The sequence below is a fragment of the Phaseolus vulgaris genome, chromosome 2, assembly GCF_000499845.2.
Source record: "Phaseolus vulgaris cultivar G19833 chromosome 2, P. vulgaris v2.0, whole genome shotgun sequence".
Classification (NCBI taxonomy): Eukaryota; Viridiplantae; Streptophyta; class Magnoliopsida; order Fabales; family Fabaceae; genus Phaseolus; species Phaseolus vulgaris.
Genome location: NC_023758.2, coordinates 34964796 through 34984021, shown reverse-complemented (window position 1 = coordinate 34984021; position 19226 = coordinate 34964796). Strand labels below are relative to the sequence as shown.

General features: G+C 30.6%; 2 protein-coding genes across 2 annotated transcripts; both read right to left on the bottom strand.

Annotated features, from left to right (window-relative positions):
* Positions 1 to 4396: 4396 nt before the first annotated feature.
* On the bottom strand, positions 4397 to 6083 carry LOC137811678 (uncharacterized). Its single transcript, XM_068613500.1, has 3 exons — positions 5894 to 6083; positions 5665 to 5802; positions 4397 to 4671 (listed from the first exon to the last, which is right to left on the bottom strand). The coding sequence occupies exons 1-3, from the start codon at positions 5982 to 5984 to the stop codon at positions 4655 to 4657; spliced, it is 246 nt and encodes an 81-aa protein (XP_068469601.1). The 5' UTR covers positions 5985 to 6083; the 3' UTR covers positions 4397 to 4654.
* A 7647-nt stretch (positions 6084 to 13730) lies between these two features.
* On the bottom strand, positions 13731 to 15048 carry LOC137811676 (protein SLOW GREEN 1, chloroplastic-like). The gene has a single exon (XM_068613499.1). The coding sequence runs from the start codon at positions 14949 to 14951 to the stop codon at positions 14085 to 14087; it is 867 nt and encodes a 288-aa protein (XP_068469600.1). The 5' UTR covers positions 14952 to 15048; the 3' UTR covers positions 13731 to 14084.
* Between the last annotated feature and the right edge of the window lie 4178 nt (positions 15049 to 19226).

The window sequence follows — 19226 nt, the reverse complement described above, 5'->3', positions numbered from 1 at the left end:
TGGAATCATAGTAAATGAATATGAATGAGAAAAATAATATGTAAAAAGAAGAAAATTATACATATACTATCTATAAGTTGTATTGGAAATATTGTTTTAGTCTTTTATATAAATTTATTTGTGATTTATTATGTCAATTTTTTATTTTCTTTTAATCAATATAAAATATATATTATTTTTTTAAGTGTGGTTCGCCATTAAAATCTTTATTACTACAGCATTTGAAAGAAAAAGAAAAACTGAAAAGGTTTCATTTAAGAAGGAAAATAGATTTAGTTTATCAAATTACGCCCGAATTATAAAAATCAGACATTTTTAAAAATAAATTCCTGGAATAGATTTAAGGAGAATTTTACTTCCTGGAATAGCATCGATCACTTAGTGAGAATTCAGTTTTTAGGAAATCAAATTTTTACCTCCATTTTTAGGTTTTCAACTTCTGAAATCTCATCAGAATTCGACTCGTTGGAGTACCCCCCTGAGGGTTTCAGACATTGGAAATCCAAAATGAAGATAAGAATTTGGCTCTCCAAACACTCACTATATGTTTCATCAAATTCGATTTCTTTTTTTTTTATTATAACTTTTAGTTAAAACCTTGTTATATTTTTGTTATACTACCTAGTTCATCCATTTTTTTTTAAATTCATTTTGTCCTTATTACATTTTTTTTAAATTCATTTTGTGCTTTATTACATTCATATTTTCGTTCTACGTACAAGCATCCAAACATCATTATCAACAAATTGATTAAGTTCTTCATACATAGCAGATATTCAATGTTCAATTTTTAAAATATCATTGTGTTACATGGATTATTTAACTAACATCTGGTAGATACTCATTTTTCAATTTAGCCAATCACATTGTCAAATGAGATATCTCTAGGAATTCTTCATTCTTTTGGAGGATCCTTGTGAAGTTCTTGTTCAACATTAGTCTCATCAGAACCATTTTGATTGTTTGGCTTACTCAAGTGTAGTTTGGTGAAGATATCTAGTAAATCATCATCACCTTAATCATTCTTTTGTAACACTTTCATGAACAAATTCTTTTACTGTCAAAACTCTTTTGTTGTATATTCTCTATGAATGATTATTTGATGAGTAACTTAAGAAGATACCTTCATTTGTTTTTGCATCAAACTTGACAATATTTTCTTTGCCATTATTTAATACAAAAGAGTTACATCCAAAAGCTCTAAAATGTCCAATATTTTCTTAAGAATAGGCTTTGTTAGCATGCTATTAAGTACTTAACATGCAATGTTAACATCATCAGCCTAAAAATACTTACATAAAGAGTTTTCATTTAACACGGTTCTTGAAAATTTCTCTAAAGACCTATTTTTCTTTTCTACAACTCCATTTTTGTTGTTGAGTCCTAGGTGTTGAAAAATTATGTCTAATCATATGTTTCTAACAAAAAAGAGTTAAATTGATCATTTTGAAACTCTCCCTCATGATCACTCCTAATAGAACTAATGCATCAACCTTTTTGTTTTGTAAAAGTTTGACAAGCTTAAAATCATCATTCTTGAATACTAGAAATAAAGTCAATGTGAATCTATAAAACCAACTGCACTGACAAGTGCATTGTAATTTCCTTCAACACTCATGGTTCTTGAAGGACAAACAAGTCCATATGTAACAACTCAAGGGTCTAGTAGTTGAAACATAATTTTTTTGTTTGAAATAAGTTTTAGTTTGTTTTCCCTTTTTGACAAACTCTACATACCTTTTCCTTCTCAAACTTAAGCTTTTGAAGACTATTAACCAAATCTTTAGAAATCAACTTATTAAGATTACGCATATGTATATGAGCAAAACAACCATGAATCCTCATCTTTAGTTAGTAAGCACATTGATTGTTGTCATTTTCACAATCAAATTAAAATGATTTCAGCATAGACCGTCTAATGCAGTGTTAGACCCCCTAACACCAAAAAGATGATAGTATAGATGGGTCAGATGATCTCATGTCGTCTTCGAACGAATCCAATAATAAATCTAGTCAATCAATATTCAAAATTTATCTACAAACAACAAAGGTTAGAAATAACAGTAAAGACAAAATGGGATTAAGATTGTTAGGTGAAAAATTAAAGTAGACGATTGTAAAACAGTAAAGAAAGCAAGTTAACTCTCAAGTTTATTCAATAGTGAATTCGTCATTTATTATCTTAAGATTTTCACCCGTAATTGATTTATCTCTATTGTAATCTTATTATTTATCCTATACTTTGAACTCTTAAAATTTAATTATTTAGTTAAGTTCTTGCTAGTAATATAAATATCCTTAATATTTATTAATAATTTATTTTTATTTACATATTTTTTGGGATTATACATATTATACCCCTACACTAGTGCAGAAAAACTCATTTACGACAGCTAATATACATCAGTTTCATTGTCAAACGTTGTCCATCAAAACGCGGTGACGTTTTTGAAAATAAAACAAAGGTATAGACAGGGGTTCCTTGTAAAATCATTGCATATTTCAATTACTGGGAAAATAGACGACGGTTTTTTGGTTGTTTCTATAAACGACAGCTTTACTTAAGAACCACTGTCTATACCTCCGTTATTTACCCTAATTCGAAACCCGTCACTTACGCTTTTGTTATCTGCATTTTCATTTCATCTTCTTTGCACTCATTGGCTTTGTTTTGGCTTCAACTCTCTTCAACTCATTGCTTTTGTAAGTTCTTCTTCCACCCTCATTGCTCATTCTTCCATTCGGTCCATTGCTTTAGGTTCTTGTTTGTGTTTTTCTGTCACCACTGTGTGTGACGCCACTGCCACCATCGCGCTCTTCATCGTTTTGCTTCCACCACTGCGCTTTTCTTTGTTTTGTTGTTGTCGTTGCCCACCACTGTCGTCTGCCCATCACCACCGCCACTGCAGGTTGGTGCAGTTTTAAATTTTTTTAATATTTATGATAATTTATATACTTTAGTGTTTATTATAATTTGTATATTTTAGTATTTATAATTTTTTTTGTAATTATTATTAATTTATATTATGTTAATTGTAGTTATTATTAATTTATAATTTGTTAATTTATATTATGTTAATTATTTGAATAGAATTCTTAATTAGTTAGATTGTAATTAAAATAATATTATTTATAAATAATTTAATTATTTATAATTAATATTTTTTTATTGAATTGTATGCATGATTAAATTTGTTAATTTTATATTACATGTATATTTATAATTCTTTGATACGTGTTGATATTGAGTCAGGAGTGAGTGTATAAAACATATATTAAAAAAAATTAATTAAAAACATGAGACATTATATTAAGTATAAAAGCATAATTTAAGAACATAATATTAAAAAAAAATGTTTCTAAACACTCTCATTTGGTTCAACAAAGAAACCAACAATATCAAGATGAATAGTATCCATATGACCATGATTAGAATCACCATTTTCATAAGCAAAATGTAAAAGTTTTTCTCCTTTTTAAGTGATTCCTGGTTGAGTTCAACAAGATGTTTGGTTTATTCCTCCAATGGCCTTTAACACCAAAATGGTAGCATATATTTTCATGTTTATTCTAACTTTTTCACCCTTTTCTCTTTTTCTTTTATATTGTTGTCCCACTTAAGATAAAAAGAAGTATTCTAAAAAATTCCTTTATGGTCATCTCCATAATCATGGTTATTGGTGCGACCATAAAAATATGAATCAAATGTTACATTTAGTTCACTTCTAAGAATAGAGCAGAACTAGTCGAACGAACCTGATAATTTTTTTAAAACACATTGAATTAATTTATAATAGTTTCTAAAACCTTTTTAATGATATTGTTGTAGTAGCAAATTAGTTGAAAAAAAAGTGAAGAATATCTTCTCTAACATATCATCATCAAAATTGTTTTCTCCACTTAAACTTTTAATTTGGAAGTAATTCTAAACATGACACAATGCATCCAATTGTAATAGGCTTTTAGGAGAATTACTGTTTTTGGGTAGTCATATCTTTCTTTTATTGTTCCATAAAATAAGAAAGTCTTCTACAACAAGATATTCAACTTTTAACCCTTCAAGGATGTGACAACAACTCATACTTTACAAAATTTGACATGTTCATAACTATCATAGAAAAATAAAATATTAAATTAAAAAAATATTCATATATATGAAATTAATAAAATAAAAAGGAAACAAAACATAAACTAAAATTGCTAAATAGATATAACAAATAACATAGTGTTTTGTAAGACTATGTATAAAATTAAATATCACAAATCAAATAACAAAGCATGAATAATCATTGTAAAGTAAAAAAATATTAAGAAACATCAATGTTCTCCACAAATCACAAGTATTCTAATTAAATATAACATGATATTGGAGTAGAGATAAAAGAAGAAGAAAGAATAGCGAATAAAATATTTTCATATAACAATTTCACTGCTACCGTGATTTAATTATTACCAACGAAACCACAAGGCCAGAACATTATCATCTATAACAATTTCACTGCTTGCACAATGCTTGTGCAAAAAATAGGCTGATTAGCATGAAAATGTTAACAGCCTTACAAACATAACACCATGAAATCAGAAAACAAAAGCAACAAGTTCAACATATTTCATGATTATTTCTACCCACTGCCCCAATCTTTGAGGACATGCATCAATCATCATCTCCATCTGCAATGCAAAATTAATAAGATGTGATGAGGTAATAAAATGACAATGTAAAAACACCAGAGTAAACGAATGACACCCCAAAACACCATATCCAAAGCATTCAATTACAGAGCAGCTGACAATACAAAAACATGTAAAGCATAATACTAAGTTGATGATAAGGAACATGATTCAGAAACTACCATCAAATTCTAAAAAGTCAAACAATAAACCGATGGAAAATAGAAAACTCTCGACTTGAAAAGCTGAAAGAGAATCAATAACACAATGAGAAACACAAGAAGAATATAATATCTTGCTGGAGCAATCACGTCCCCAAAGCATCAGACACCAAAATTTCACCACCATTGCAAAAAACTTAAGTCATCTCATTGCATTAAAACTGTAGTAGCCCCATGGCTATTACAAGTTCCAAAACTAAGTGTTCCAATAAATCATCTCTCGAGAAACAAACAAAATCCTTATTACCATTACAATCACGGGCTTAAAAAAGAATCAGATTCTTATGCTAGCTAGCCACATTTCATATTAAACTACGTCATGGCAGTTTAAAATCAAATTATTAAGTGATTTATTTCCAGTATTCACTGTTCACGTTATCATCTCTTCTAGTCTAACATTTTCACACACTGTATTAACTAAAGACCAAATGAAACACTAACATCTTCCTCAAAGCACTCTGAACCGAAACTGATTATCCAATCCCAAAATGGACAAAAGGGGGACGTGATTCAAATCAAACCACGCACTCATATGCAAACCTTCTCTCTTTTTCTTACCCACATATCTAACAATCCACAACAACCATTGCAAAGGCCAATCCAAGGAAAACAAGCCACATTTCATTTCCCCACACCCCCAAACGGCCAAAATATTCAAAAAATCATAAAGTATAAGAATTGACGAGGAAAACCTAAAATCAAGTGCAATTGAGGTTTTGGGGTGGGCAATTGAAAAAAAAAAAAAGAGTCTGGGAATGAAAAGAAAGAAAACCTATGTAACGTCTTTCGTTGGCGGCCTTGGCCTTTTCGAGCATCTTGTCGAGGTCACGTTCGACCTGGGCCTCCCATTTGAGAAGCTGGGTCACAAACACAACACCCAACCCCATTCCCACCACGTGCTCCCACGGATCTACACCCAAATACATCAACCAATGAAATCGATTAAAAATGGAATTGAAGAATTGGCATTCACCGAAACAAAGAAAGAGAAAGATGGATACGGCGCATGTAGGGGAGTTTCCGGAGAGCATTGGAATAACACTGGGTTCCCAAACCCAGTAACGCACCGATCGCCGTCGCACTCAGAAACATCGTTCTTTCCTCTTTCACTTGATTCCACAGAGTTCCCCTCGGACAGACCTCACCTATTTCTTTCTCAAATCCTCAACATTAGGTTTTTTTTTTCTTTCTAAACATTATATTGGTAAAGATTGTTTATTACTAAAATAATTATTAGTTATATCGATAACCTTAAACTTATTGTATGTAGTTAAATTTAATTGATTGTTAAAATTGAAATATGGTACATTTTATATTGATATATTTTAAATATTTTTATAAAATTGTATATGTATACTTGTGGCAAGAGTCATTAAACTTTTGGTAATTGTTGCAAAAAGCTTGTTAATTGCATTAAGTTAGATTTATTGACTCTCGCGACAAGTGTAAAATTTTACTTTGTAACATTCATTAAATATTGTGTAAAATAATTTGATTCAAGATATATTAATATTGTGTTGCAAAAAACTTCTTGACTTTTTGGGCAAGTGTATCAATGTCATATTTTGTTTCAAAAAGAAAGATCTCAATCTACAAGGAACATTTTTTTCTTAAAATTTTACTTGTAGCACTCATTAAATATCACTGTGTAAAATAATTTGATTCAATATATATTGGTATTGTGTGAATAATTTTTGTTTGTAAATTAAATAAAAAGAGAGTAAATGATTATAAGGGTTTAGTTAATAAATCTGGGAATGAAGTTAATCTCTCTCACTAATCCCGTCTTTTGGATACATAAAAATATAAAATATTTTGAATTATGTTATATTGATATAACATAAAGCTTCATTCACATTTATTCCTCAATTATGAAATTATTAATATCATCTCCTAAACATTGATTCCTCGATTATTTAGCATACTTCTTAGCATTAAGAAAAGATGTTATAAAGCATTTGATATACTAAAATATAATATTAGCATCAAAATATATCAAGTAGTTTCATTTAGATCAAATTCTCATAAATACTTGCTAGTCATATCCAAAGATCTAATTCAAGAATAGAATTAAGCTTTAAGCATAAAATAAAAATAAAAATATCAAATAGGAACAGAAAATCATATATAAATATTATCAAAATGCATAAGAGTTTGAAAGAGTTATATTCAATCCCAAAGGAAGGAAAGAACACTCATGGTAGCCATTACGCACTCTAAAAGATTATGGAAATCAAAAGGAGAGAGTTGAGAGCCTTTCTCCTTCATGTACAACTTCTAGGGTTTCCTCCAGGACTCCTTTTCTCCTATCCTTCTTCGTATGTAACCTTTTTTCAAGCTTTGGGTAAGTGACATCTCGCTCAAGCTAGCCATATCTCCCTTGAGCGAGATATCTAATTAAAAACCCTTCTCTCTAGAGCATTCTTCCTTGGATGAGTCTTGGGCGAGACCTCGAGCTTGGCACTGGAACAAGCTTGGTCTCTGGTGCATTCTCGCTTAGGTGAGACTCAAGCGAGAACCTAGCGCTAGGGCGAGCTTGAGCGAATTTGGATATGGGACAAGGTTTGCTTCTCTTTTCATCCTATCTAGCCCTTTGATCCATCTATCCTTAATTTCATGAGATTAATAGAAAGTTGGGATCAAATGGCTTCATTAATCTCATGATTCAAAACATATTATTCAACTCTAAACTTCTCAAATTAGGGTTGGATCATAGATTAATCAACAAATAAAATTTATAAATGCCTAACTTTATACATTATATTTCACTAAATTGTGACACTTTTCAGTTGCATGATGTGATGAGGTCAATTAATCAAAATATTATTTTTCATGACCCATAACATAAAAAATGTCTTTCTACCGTAGTTGTTCAAAATTGTTGGACCGTGGACTCAAAATATTCACAAAAACATAATGTAGAAATCTATCATTAATGTTCAAACGACCTGCATTTCTAACATTTCTACCTTACACTTGTGGTCTGAACATGGAACTCAATGTCATATCACAATTGTATTTGAGATCCTCAAGGAAGTTGGAAAACGATAGTTTCTTACCTTCATACTTCATATTAGCCATAGTCATCCAATCTGCAAGTTTTATTTTAATCTTTGTCTTATTAACCTCAGTATAGAGGTTGCCAAGTTATGTGACTTTGAGGTTTAAATAAAATACTCATATCAAATCTTCGTAGTACAAAGAGGTTATTCACGCAAAATGTTCCAAACTCTGAAATTGTAGATGATGGTGAAAGTATACACTTGATTGGGCAAAGTATGGGAAATTCATTACTTTTGGTGTTAGAAAAAATCGATTGTAAAAACACTTCTCATACTCAATCATTTGATCATCTTTGTTGAATAAGTGTGTCTGATTTAAGAGGCCCTCAATTACTAGTGGGTTTACACGAGGCACTTCTCTAACAATGGGCGAACCTATCTTTTCCTTTCCCTAGCACTTCTCTATCTTTTATCTTTTACTTGAGGTAGAAAAAGTCATCACTACAAAACTTTACACATATGAAAATATTAGTCAATACATATTTCATGTTTCAAAATAAAAATATTTTAAATAAATCTAATAATAAAATTATTAAAATATTGTATAATGTTAAACAAAAGAGTATATGTGCATAATGTATATTAAGTAGTAATTTAATGTTAAATTACTTCTAAAAAAGGTATTTGAAGATTACATATATATAAATGTTATAACAACACAATAGTCTAAAAAAAATTTATGATCATCAATGTTAACCACTCTCATTCATAAAATTCAATAACTTATTCAAACATTAATGTGGGGCATGTTGAAAAGGTACTTTGTATGGGACAGATTACTACACACAAAATTTTAACACTGGATTTTTTTATCATGTATGTTCATATTCACTAATATTTCTCAAATGTTAGTCCTAGAGTACTAGAATGTCGAAATCTTATGCAAGATGATCATGTGCTAAGTTAGATGTTTGTTTCTTCTTTCAACTGTCTACACCTGTCATTCACCAACCATCACTTGACGTTCAGTAATGGTAGACAAATTTTCTATCAATGTATTTATTGTGTCAATTGCATCAACAAATACATATAACTTTATAGTCAACTTGTCAAATTGCATATCCATGACATTAACCATGGGACTTTTCTTTTTTTAACTCCAAGATGAAGACGTACCAATTGATGCCATAGATTGTGTGGGACCTGGACCATATGAATCCACCAATGGGGTGATGGAGGAGGTTGGTAAGCTACAACATCAAAAGCAGGCTCCTCGAGGTGTCATCATTGAATGACGAGTTATCCTTACTGTATGTCCATTAACGCAATCAATACGCCACAGTTCCTTTATCAAATCATAGTGTTTGATGGGATTAACTCTCTCCACTTAGTTGTAGAGGAATTTGCTTAAAAATTAACATCCAAAAGAACACATTAGCATCTCATAAATTATTCAGCATGACAATAAATAATAAAGCTTTGTTCATTACCTTGATAGTAATTCTAGATTTCAGGTTTAGCCTCAAAACGTCTTGTGAATTCATTCCACACAAATCGACTAAGTCCAACAAATAAGTCGTGCACCTCATGTCATCGGTCTTTAAGACTTTTTTTTGTCTATTTTTAACATTATTTTTTGTTATCCCCACTAATCCAGACTGTTGAAGAGTGTCAACAATATTACTATATGCATGGGTCGTCCATCTTCCACCGACCCTATTGCCCAACCATGTTTTGTCCACCATTGTTGTCAGTAGGCGCAAGTTCAATGTTGTCAAATTCGTAACTCGACTCGTAAGAGTTACGAACAGTGTTACAATATATATTTATACATGACTTAAAAAAAGATTAGAAATTTGGTGTGAATTACAATTATTAGGACTTATAACATTTTAAATGGGTCAAGTAAGACCCAAATAAACCATGCTTAATTAGGGTTTTAAATTAATATTGTTGCTCACTTCCTCTTGCAACTACAAAACACTTCTCCAATGACTTAATTTGAATTAGGATTGTAACGGGCTAGATATTAAAAATGGGCCAAGCCCAAATTTTTTGGATTAGATTTTTTGAAATTAGGGTTTATTTTTGGGCAACACCTCTTCACTTTCATGCACCACACACCATCCCATTTAATTTCTTAATTTTTTTTCCATTGTCACAACCTCACTGGAGCGTGCGCCCTCACCGCACAAGACCATCAAAGCCGCCACAAAATATTATCGGACCTTGCATCGCCACTGCAAAACCTCATTCTCTCCACTTGAGCAACCAAGTTTCATTTTTTTTGTCCAAAAATGGTCGCGCACAAGTCACAATCAAGGATCAACAACCTCTATCGATCCTCTGATCCACCGAACCGCACGTGACGCCTCGCTCCGATCCACTTTGATCCCGATCGGTCGACCGAGTCACCTCGGTTGGCCCTCCAAACTCGCTGACTCGTGCGAGCATTCGAGTAAACTCATGATCTTGAGAACATTGCATAGGTCCATATCATTTTTTCACTTACACTATGTTTGTTTCCATGTATGTGTAATGAGGAGGTAGGAGATATGGAATGTTTCTTTTTAAGAGTGGAGGGGGGGGGGGGGGTGGACGAGAGAGAGGGTAGAAGCCTTTTTTCATTCTTCACACAAAGGAAGAGATTTGTGTTGATTCCATGTAGGATTCTTACATTTTACCCAAATTATGCGTTTTATTACAATATACAAAATTAAATATTACATAACTTTATTCAAAAAATTTAAAAATATTTAATTATACTATTAATAACAACATATAACTATAAATAATGAAAATAATAAAAGAAAAACAAATTATAATATCAATAACACATATATAGTTATATAAAATAACAAATATATATAATAATAAATATTATTTTCATAAACTTTAATATATTTAATACATTTATTTCAATTTAATACAAAATTATTTTCTATTATATTTTTTAATTTTTATTAAAAATATAAATAATTATGGATATTATATATTAAAAAAATTAATTAACTCAAACCTAAAAAAAAATATCTTAATTTATTATTCAAATTTTTTTAACAACAATGATAAATTTGTAAACTTACATTTTACACCTTTAAAATAATTTCTAAATCCCTCTCAATTATCTCATCAGTCACAAATTTCAATAAACCATCCTTACAAATCTACTCTATCATCCCTCAATCCAAACAACATCACACATCCTCATACATCATCTCTAATCCTCACAAATCCACTATCTCCCTTTTCTCACAAATCTCCTCCTTAATTCAAACACAACATTAGTGAACTCGCGTATACCTATAGATGACTTAGGAACAACATTCTTCCTTTTATTCATGTTGTACCCATTTCAAACCCAACACATCTAGAAATGGTAACAAAATTATATATTGTCATGGTATGCCTACCAAATTAGTTATAAAGTCAATAAAGTCGTAGAAGAAAATTGTTATACATTTACGGATCTAATTTAACATCTTAATTATTTTTATAATCTCTCCACATTCCATTAGTTATAGCATTTCTAACTTTTATCTATAATTTTTCTCACAAACTTGTGACAGGAAGGCTTCAACATCTTATTCCATCAACTCTCGATCTACTTTATCCATCGTTATCCACCCTTCAAAAAAAGTTATGAAAAATACAACATGCTATAACTATATTGATCATCATGTCAAAAGAGTAATGTGGTTCAGTTTCACTACCTATTATTAGAACGGGATTCAGTTACACTACCAACATCGTTGACTATTCTATAATAATTTCAAAATCTTCGAATAAACATTTTTTTTTTATCAGCAATGAATATAAATGAATTAAAATCAAATTTAAAATCAAATAAACATATTTAAATTAATATCATGTAAATTAAATTCAGATATACAAATAACATTCATATAATCTACTTTTTGTATTTGTCCAGCCACACCGCAAAAGAAACCTAAAGATCAGCATATAAAACATTTTGGGCACGAATCTGTTGTTAATGATCTAAATAAGGAGCCAACTATGACACACGAATGAAACAACACCCCCCTTATTTCATATTTGACCGTCATTCTGTCAAGACCTTAAAATTTGAGTAAGATATATTTAGATAAAATTGTTTATAAAAAATTAAAATTAATAATAAAAAATGCCATTTTTAAAAATCAAACTTAATTTATTTATAAATTGATACTAATTATTTTACTAAATACATATAATTTTAAAATTGCTCTAAAAAAATCATCCAAATATTGTAAAACAAATCCACATAAGTGAAAGTAGTGAAACTTATACTTGTGAAGGAATGTGAACTTTGCAAGGACCAAGATCTTTCTTTACACAATAAAAATACTTGTTTAAAAAATAAAACACAATCCTCAAACAGCAAAATAAAAAACAAGGACAACAACAGTTGCGCGCACTTGAACAAGAACTGAAACTTTCAGCTTCAAACTTTTCCATCACATGTTTAATATTGTACACTTAAATCCTAATTTACAATGTTTAAACTTCATACAAAACAACACAAGTGCCACTATGCACAATGAAATCACACAACACGAAAATAAAGAGAAAAATACAACGCCCTAATCACTCACCTACTTGCATAATCAAATATGCTTTAAAATGAAGCACATAATCGATGAAGCATAATCAGTTATGAAAGGAGCTAATAGATTATCATTGGCACTGTTCAACGCCTTCCTTCTTCTACCTCATCAAACCTTACCTCAAAACATCCAAGCTTCTGACCAAACCACCATCACGGGACAATTGGCTTGGTTCACACCAACAACTCCACACTGCACTTTACACACAACCAACCAAAGTGCGTTTTAGACAACACAATGATGGTCCACCTCAAGCAACAACAACGATTGAAAGCACCGACAACACCAGAGCTCAAGTGAGAAGGAAGAATTCCACTAACTACCAAAGGTGAGCCAAGCGTATGCATTAACGGATTTTTAATGGCAAATTCAGACGCAACACAGTCAGACAATTCCTCTGCAACGTTCAGGAATTTCAATTTCGCATGCATGCAACGTTCAAAAATCTCTGCAAAGTGTTCTACATGCACAGTGAAAAAAGACGAGGGTAATTTCATCTTCTCCACCAATGTCAACTATCTTTCTGGTTCTTTCTTCACACCTTGCAAGGAACACTGCAACAGTTTCTCAAACTTGATCCAAACCTGTGCCATATTCGCTTTTTCATCCCAGAGAAGTGTACTCCCTTGAATTCAAACACAGTATTAATGACATGTTCGTATAACTGAAATTTTTTCCAAGACAAACAACATTTTTTCAAAAGAAATAACATTGTTGCTTTTAAAAAACTTCAGTCTAACCTTTTGCGTAGTTCCTTTGTTTGAAGTGATTTCGAGTGTATGCATCCGTGTTAGATAAATTTCTACACACGAGCTTGATTGAACCTGTGTCCAACCATGAAAAGGCGTGAATACAACATTTCGCCTATAAACGTGCCGTGCATACTTAATTCCAATTTAAATCAAGATACACACCGATTAATAATCACATTCAAACTAAAACTACTTGAATAATTTTTATTTTCACATCCGAAAACGAATGCAAAATTCAAAACACGATAAATTGAACTCATTTGATTCCAAACTCATTCTCTAGTTAAAATAATAACCCACCATGTGTGACTCACTCTTATAAGCGTAGAAGCAAACCCAAGTGTGTTTGGAATCCAATCTGAAGTGTACGTATAGTGGCTGGAATCTTTGTTGGACGGTAAAACTAGTCCTTTGAGCTTCCAGAAACACCAAATCAATGTAAAGGTAACCATCCCTTAAAAGACACAAAACCAAACATTTGGTATGCAATAGTCTAAATAGATCGATAACTTGATAAATATCTGAAAATAGTAATAGCTGCTGCTATACTACAATAATCCAATCATAGCAGAGCTAATATGACATTACTGTTACAGCCAAGCCTGCTTGGTCGAGTTCATCAGTTCCAACAGCAACCAAATTCAAAAATAATAATCCTTATTTCTCTATGATTTAGTCTAAAAATACAAAGTTTTACACCCACCCATCATTCAACAGTGGCATAGCAAGCAATACAGCATAGCTAAAGCAAAAGAATTCAACTCGGTTTACCATCCTTATTATTCCAGTTGCCGCAAGTTTATTGCTACTATTATTATCACTGACTATTTTTCAGCTCTCATCGGTGCTAAAAAGCTTCATCCTTGACAAAGGGGTTCTCAAATACCCATCCACCTCAAATTTCTTGGGACTCAACTCTCTGTATTTTGCAAACTGCTCCTTCGCCTCGTCGTTCCTATCGAGCAAGCTATAAATCATGCCTCTGCAAAAGTAAGGTCTGAAATCCCTCGAATCCTCCTTCGTGAGCTGATCATAAATCCCTAACGCTTCATCCACATTCTTCTGCAGAAACATTATCTGCGCCATGATGAGCCTCACGTCCCTCGCCTCCTTCTTCATGTTGTCCTCCTCGGCCACGCGCAGTGCCTCCTCCAGCCGCCGCATAGCTGCCTCCCCTTCCCCTGACCGGTCCATCAGCAGTGCGTTCTCGAACAGTGCCTCGAACGATAGCGGGTTCGCCGCCAGAACTTCCTCGTAGTACGCGCGCGCGGCGTCGGCGTCGCCGGTCTCAGAGGTGAGGCGCGCTGCAAGGAACTTCCAGTCGACGGCGTCCGGCTGCGCGGCGATTAGGCGCTTGAGGATGGCGAGAGCCTCGTCGTCCTCGCCGAGCTCGAGCTTCTGCTGGAGGAGGGACTTGAGAGCGGCGAGGGCCTCGGCGTTCGTTTCGAGGATGTCTGAGAGCGGCGAGTGGGATTCTTCAAGGCGTTGTTCGGTTTGGAGAGGTGGAGGAGGAGGAGGAGAGGCGCGTGCGGAGGGGAACTGGAGCGCGACAGCGGCGAACACTGCGGCGCCGGCGAGGGCTTTGAGGTTGGGGAAAGTGGGGGATTTGGCGTGAGCCCGGACGGTGAAGCGAGAGGAATGTGAGGGCTTTAGGTGAGGGGTGAAGGAGAAGATGGAGGAAGATGCAGAGGTCAACATCGTGGAATTAGGGTTTACACAGTGGGTGGAGCGGAGAGAATGATGCTAAGGAAGAAGAAGGTGACTTTGTTTGTCTGGGGTTTTAACATAAGTTATTTTTTTTATATTTTGTTTGATTAAAAGTGAATTTTATTTATAAATTTTATACTAATTAAGTTTTAATTCATAGATTTGAGTCCTGTTTTAGTATTAATTGAGTTCGAATTTTGTATTTTGAATTGAATATCAATTGTTTTTATTAATTATTTGAAATTTTATTTTTTAATTGAATTGTTTATTTTTTCTATTAGTTTAATTTTATTTATTTTATTTTATTATCTTATTTATGTATTTATTTTTACGTGTTTAGCAATATAAAATTTTGTGATTAATATAAAAAAATAAATTACTTTTATTATTTTTAAGAAAAAAATTGTTTATAGGTTTTTTTATCATTTCTAAGTAATGACATGATCACTTTTGTTATTAACATATTTTCAAGAAAAACATTAATAAATTTATATTCATTATAAAAATTCATATTTATTAATATCTTATCTTAAGATAATTAAAATGATGATAGGTTAAGATGTTAGTTTAACAGAAAAATTAAATAGCATATACTTAATTCAAAATATAAAAATTTAAAGTATTTTATATAAAAAAATATTAATAGAGAGCTTCCGTGAGTTAAATTTATGATGCACTTAAAATTGAATTAAATCTAAATTTTATAATAAAAAAACGATTTGTTATTGAAAGATTAAAATAATAACTATAATTGTGGGACTCCACTGGTGGGGTGGGTGGGAGGTAGGTGAGTGAATGGTGGCGGTAGGTGTTTTAATAGACAGGATTTATCGCGGACACGTTTTTTTAATGCAGCTTACCATTTATTTAATTTATAGGAAATTTAAAAAAGTTGGCTAACTTTATTAATATTAAATTTGGGTCAAATTCTTCTCTTTTTTTTAGTTCTTTATTTTGAGTAATATATTTATTTCATTTAAAAGGTTTTGATGATTTTTGTTTCAATACCGTAGCAAAATATTATATGGTCTTTCTATAATACATTTACTTTTGTTTAAGTTCTAATCGTTTTTATGAAGTGAAGAAGTTAGTGATAAAATATATCATTAAATCGTTAAAGAAAATATATAAAATTTATACCACAAACTAATATATGTTATAATCAATAAAAAAAAAATGTGATAATATTACTCCTTGATGTTAGTGTAATGTTGTGGGTTGCCTTAAGGGTGAATATGTTATATGTTTACTTCTTATTTCTCTATACACGAACTAAAAAGATGAATTTAGGTATAATTTCAGTTGTAAGAAAATGTTTTAGTTTTAATTAAGACTTTTTACCATAAAGCTCATTGAGATAAAATTCATCATAAAAAATTTAACTATGATTAGACATAGTAAAATATTGTTAAAGTTAACTTTCCTCCCATCGTCACTTAATTAAAACAATTTTTATTAAATAGTTGATATACCAAAATGTGGTGTACTAAAATTACTCAAATTTTAGTAATGATATCATAAAAAACTTTTCTACTAAAAATCATAATCGTAAAAACATGTTGAAAAACAAATTATTTTCACTTTAATTTTAATTTAATGATTCACATAAAAAATGATAATTGTAAACGAAAAAATAAAATTATTTTCACTTTACTTTAATAATTCACGTAAAAATATTTACATACATATTTATCAGTTCACTTGATGAAACTGATTAAACCTCAAATAAAAATAAATTTGTTGAATTTTGAAAATGAGAGGCTTGATGTTAATGAGGTATGAGTAAAATGTGAATGTAGTTTTACCTCCTAATGACGTTCTAACATTTAATTAAGTGAAAAAAATATAAAAAATATAAAAAATATAATGTCTTCTATTTCAATATAATTATTAAGTGTTTTTACTATAAACTATGACGGATTTAGACAAGTTATTAATAAGGTGATTTAAATTTTATGAAGTGGATGGTGGATTCTAATGAGAAAAAAAAGTATACATCAACGAGGTACGAGTGACACATTAAATAAAAGCTAATTTTAATAATTACAAATAATTAGTTATTATATTAATTAAATTAGATATTAGTTTAGAGATTAATTATTAATATTTAGTTTTTATTAATAATAAATAATTTTTAATTTGTATCTAATTAGCTACTTTATCTACCATTCAATAACAAAGTTTATGAAACATTATGCTTAACTTTGACCTTTTTACAAGTTAAAATTTTTTCAAAAAATCATGAGATAATAAGCCTCGTGTTTGGTCATGTTCATTTAGAATCTATAATGTCTTGGAGCTTCTTCAAATTGTCTCATACCATCATGTACCTCTTTAATGAGGGATTCACCTAAGGAGCTCTTAGGTATACATGGAGATTTATTCCTAAAAATGATATTTTATGCTAAGAGTATCATTTTTTAATCTTTGAGAACACTCTTTGTAAATTATATATTAAATTTATCATTTTCATTATACAATTATTTTTATATATTCAAACCCCACAAGCTTGGTTTCAAGCATAGTGAGTAATGTTTGTCTTCTAGACAATGCATATGTCATTAGGATTGTTTTACCTTTCATGTGTTTAATTATATAATAGAATTTCTCAATGAATTAAATTAATTTTCATGTCTCTTATTAGTTTTCCTTAAATTTTCAAAAAATTTAGGTACTCATGATTACTGTGTATCATAAATTAGGGATAACAAAGTGGGATGAGTCATGTAGGTCGACCCGCGACTCGTTGAGAAAAAAGCGTGACGGATTGCCTAATTCAACCTGCTGGTCCACTTAGATCCATCCCGCATAACTCATAGCTCGTGCGAGCCAAGTGCGGGGCGAGGCGGGCTAGCTCGCATAATGCACATAACTTAAAAATCTAGAAATTTCTTTTTGTACCCCCATATTTTCTTCATGCAGTCTCATGTTCTAAAAAGTTCTAAAATTATTCATCCCAAACTCTACAATCTAGAATAAAAAAAATTATTTTGGATTATGTAATGTGGAATATTGTACCATCCAAAACACAAATTTTAACTTCCAAATTTATAACCCTAGAAGTTTCTAAATTTCACATTCCAAAAATTTTACTCATATCTTATTACGCATGTATAGTGAGAATAATATTTTGAGATCATTTCCATAATTCATCTAAATAAAAAAAAGTATTCAAAATTTATATTTAATAATTTATTTTTAATTAATTTTTAAAATAAAAGTATTTTTTATACGGGCTAGCCTGCATGCTCGCGGGCCAAAACTTATGTAGGACGGGTCAGTAAAATCAACTTGTATATTCTACGTGAGATGCCTATGCGAGGCAAGTTAGCCCGCATTGCCATCCCTATCATAAATTCCTTTGTTAAAACATAGTATTGCCAAGTTTTCAATTTTTTGACAGGGAAGTACGCTTCTTTATCATAAGGTATTTTCTTTAATTTTAATCTAATGCATGCAATAGGATGCTCTTCTTGTAACAACATTAAATTTATGCTCGTGTTACTTACATCACATTCAATTTCAAAACAATTTTGGAAATTGGGTAAAGATAAGTTAGGAGCATGGATTAAAAGATCTTTAAGTTGTTTGAAAACATTATATTTCTCCTCAACCCCATTTAAATCCAACATATTTTTTAATAATTTTAGTAAAAAGAGAAGTAATGACATTAAGGTTTTGTTTGGATTAGAGGTTGTGAGTGAGTGAAAAGTTGAGTGTGTGAGAGAGTGGAAATGTGAAGAAAGTGTGGAGAAAGTTGAGGGTGTTTGGATTGGGAGATGTTAGAATGGATGTGTGAAGAAAGTTTATTGAAAAGTGTGCATAATGTGATAGTTGTATGAATATTTTAATATATTTTGAATAGTGTAAATTATAAGATTACAAATTTACCCTTGTATATAAATAAATAGGAAAATGAAATATTAATTAATTTAAAAAATATTTAAGTTAATTAAAATAATTAGTATTATATTATTTAATTTCTATTATATTATGTTATATATAATAATAAAATATACTTTTTGTCCATGGATGTAAAAAAATAATAAAAAATATTATTAATTTTGTACATAATTTTGATAATTAAAATAATTGTAAGTTTCAATTATAACTTAAAAAATAATATAAAATTGAAATGAATTAAAAATTTGAATATAGAAATGAAATATGATTTCTTAATTTTTAATTTTATTAATTGAAAAAAATTGTATTAGTTAAATTTTTGTTTGTAGATAATTTTAATAACTATCTACATTTATTATTAAA

Bases quoted from the DNA above. Each gene is read 5' to 3' on its own strand.
- LOC137811678 (XM_068613500.1), bottom strand. From the start codon at position 5,984: ATGTTTCTGAGTGCGACGGCGATCGGTGCGTTACTGGGTTTGGGAACC. The intron at 5,803-5,893 runs GTATCCATCTTT...ATTTGGGTGTAG, and splicing joins GAAACTCCCCTACATGCGCC to ATCCGTGGGAGCACGTGGTG.
- LOC137811676 (XM_068613499.1), bottom strand. From the start codon at position 14,951: ATGTTGACCTCTGCATCTTCCTCCATCTTCTCCTTCACCCCTCACCTA.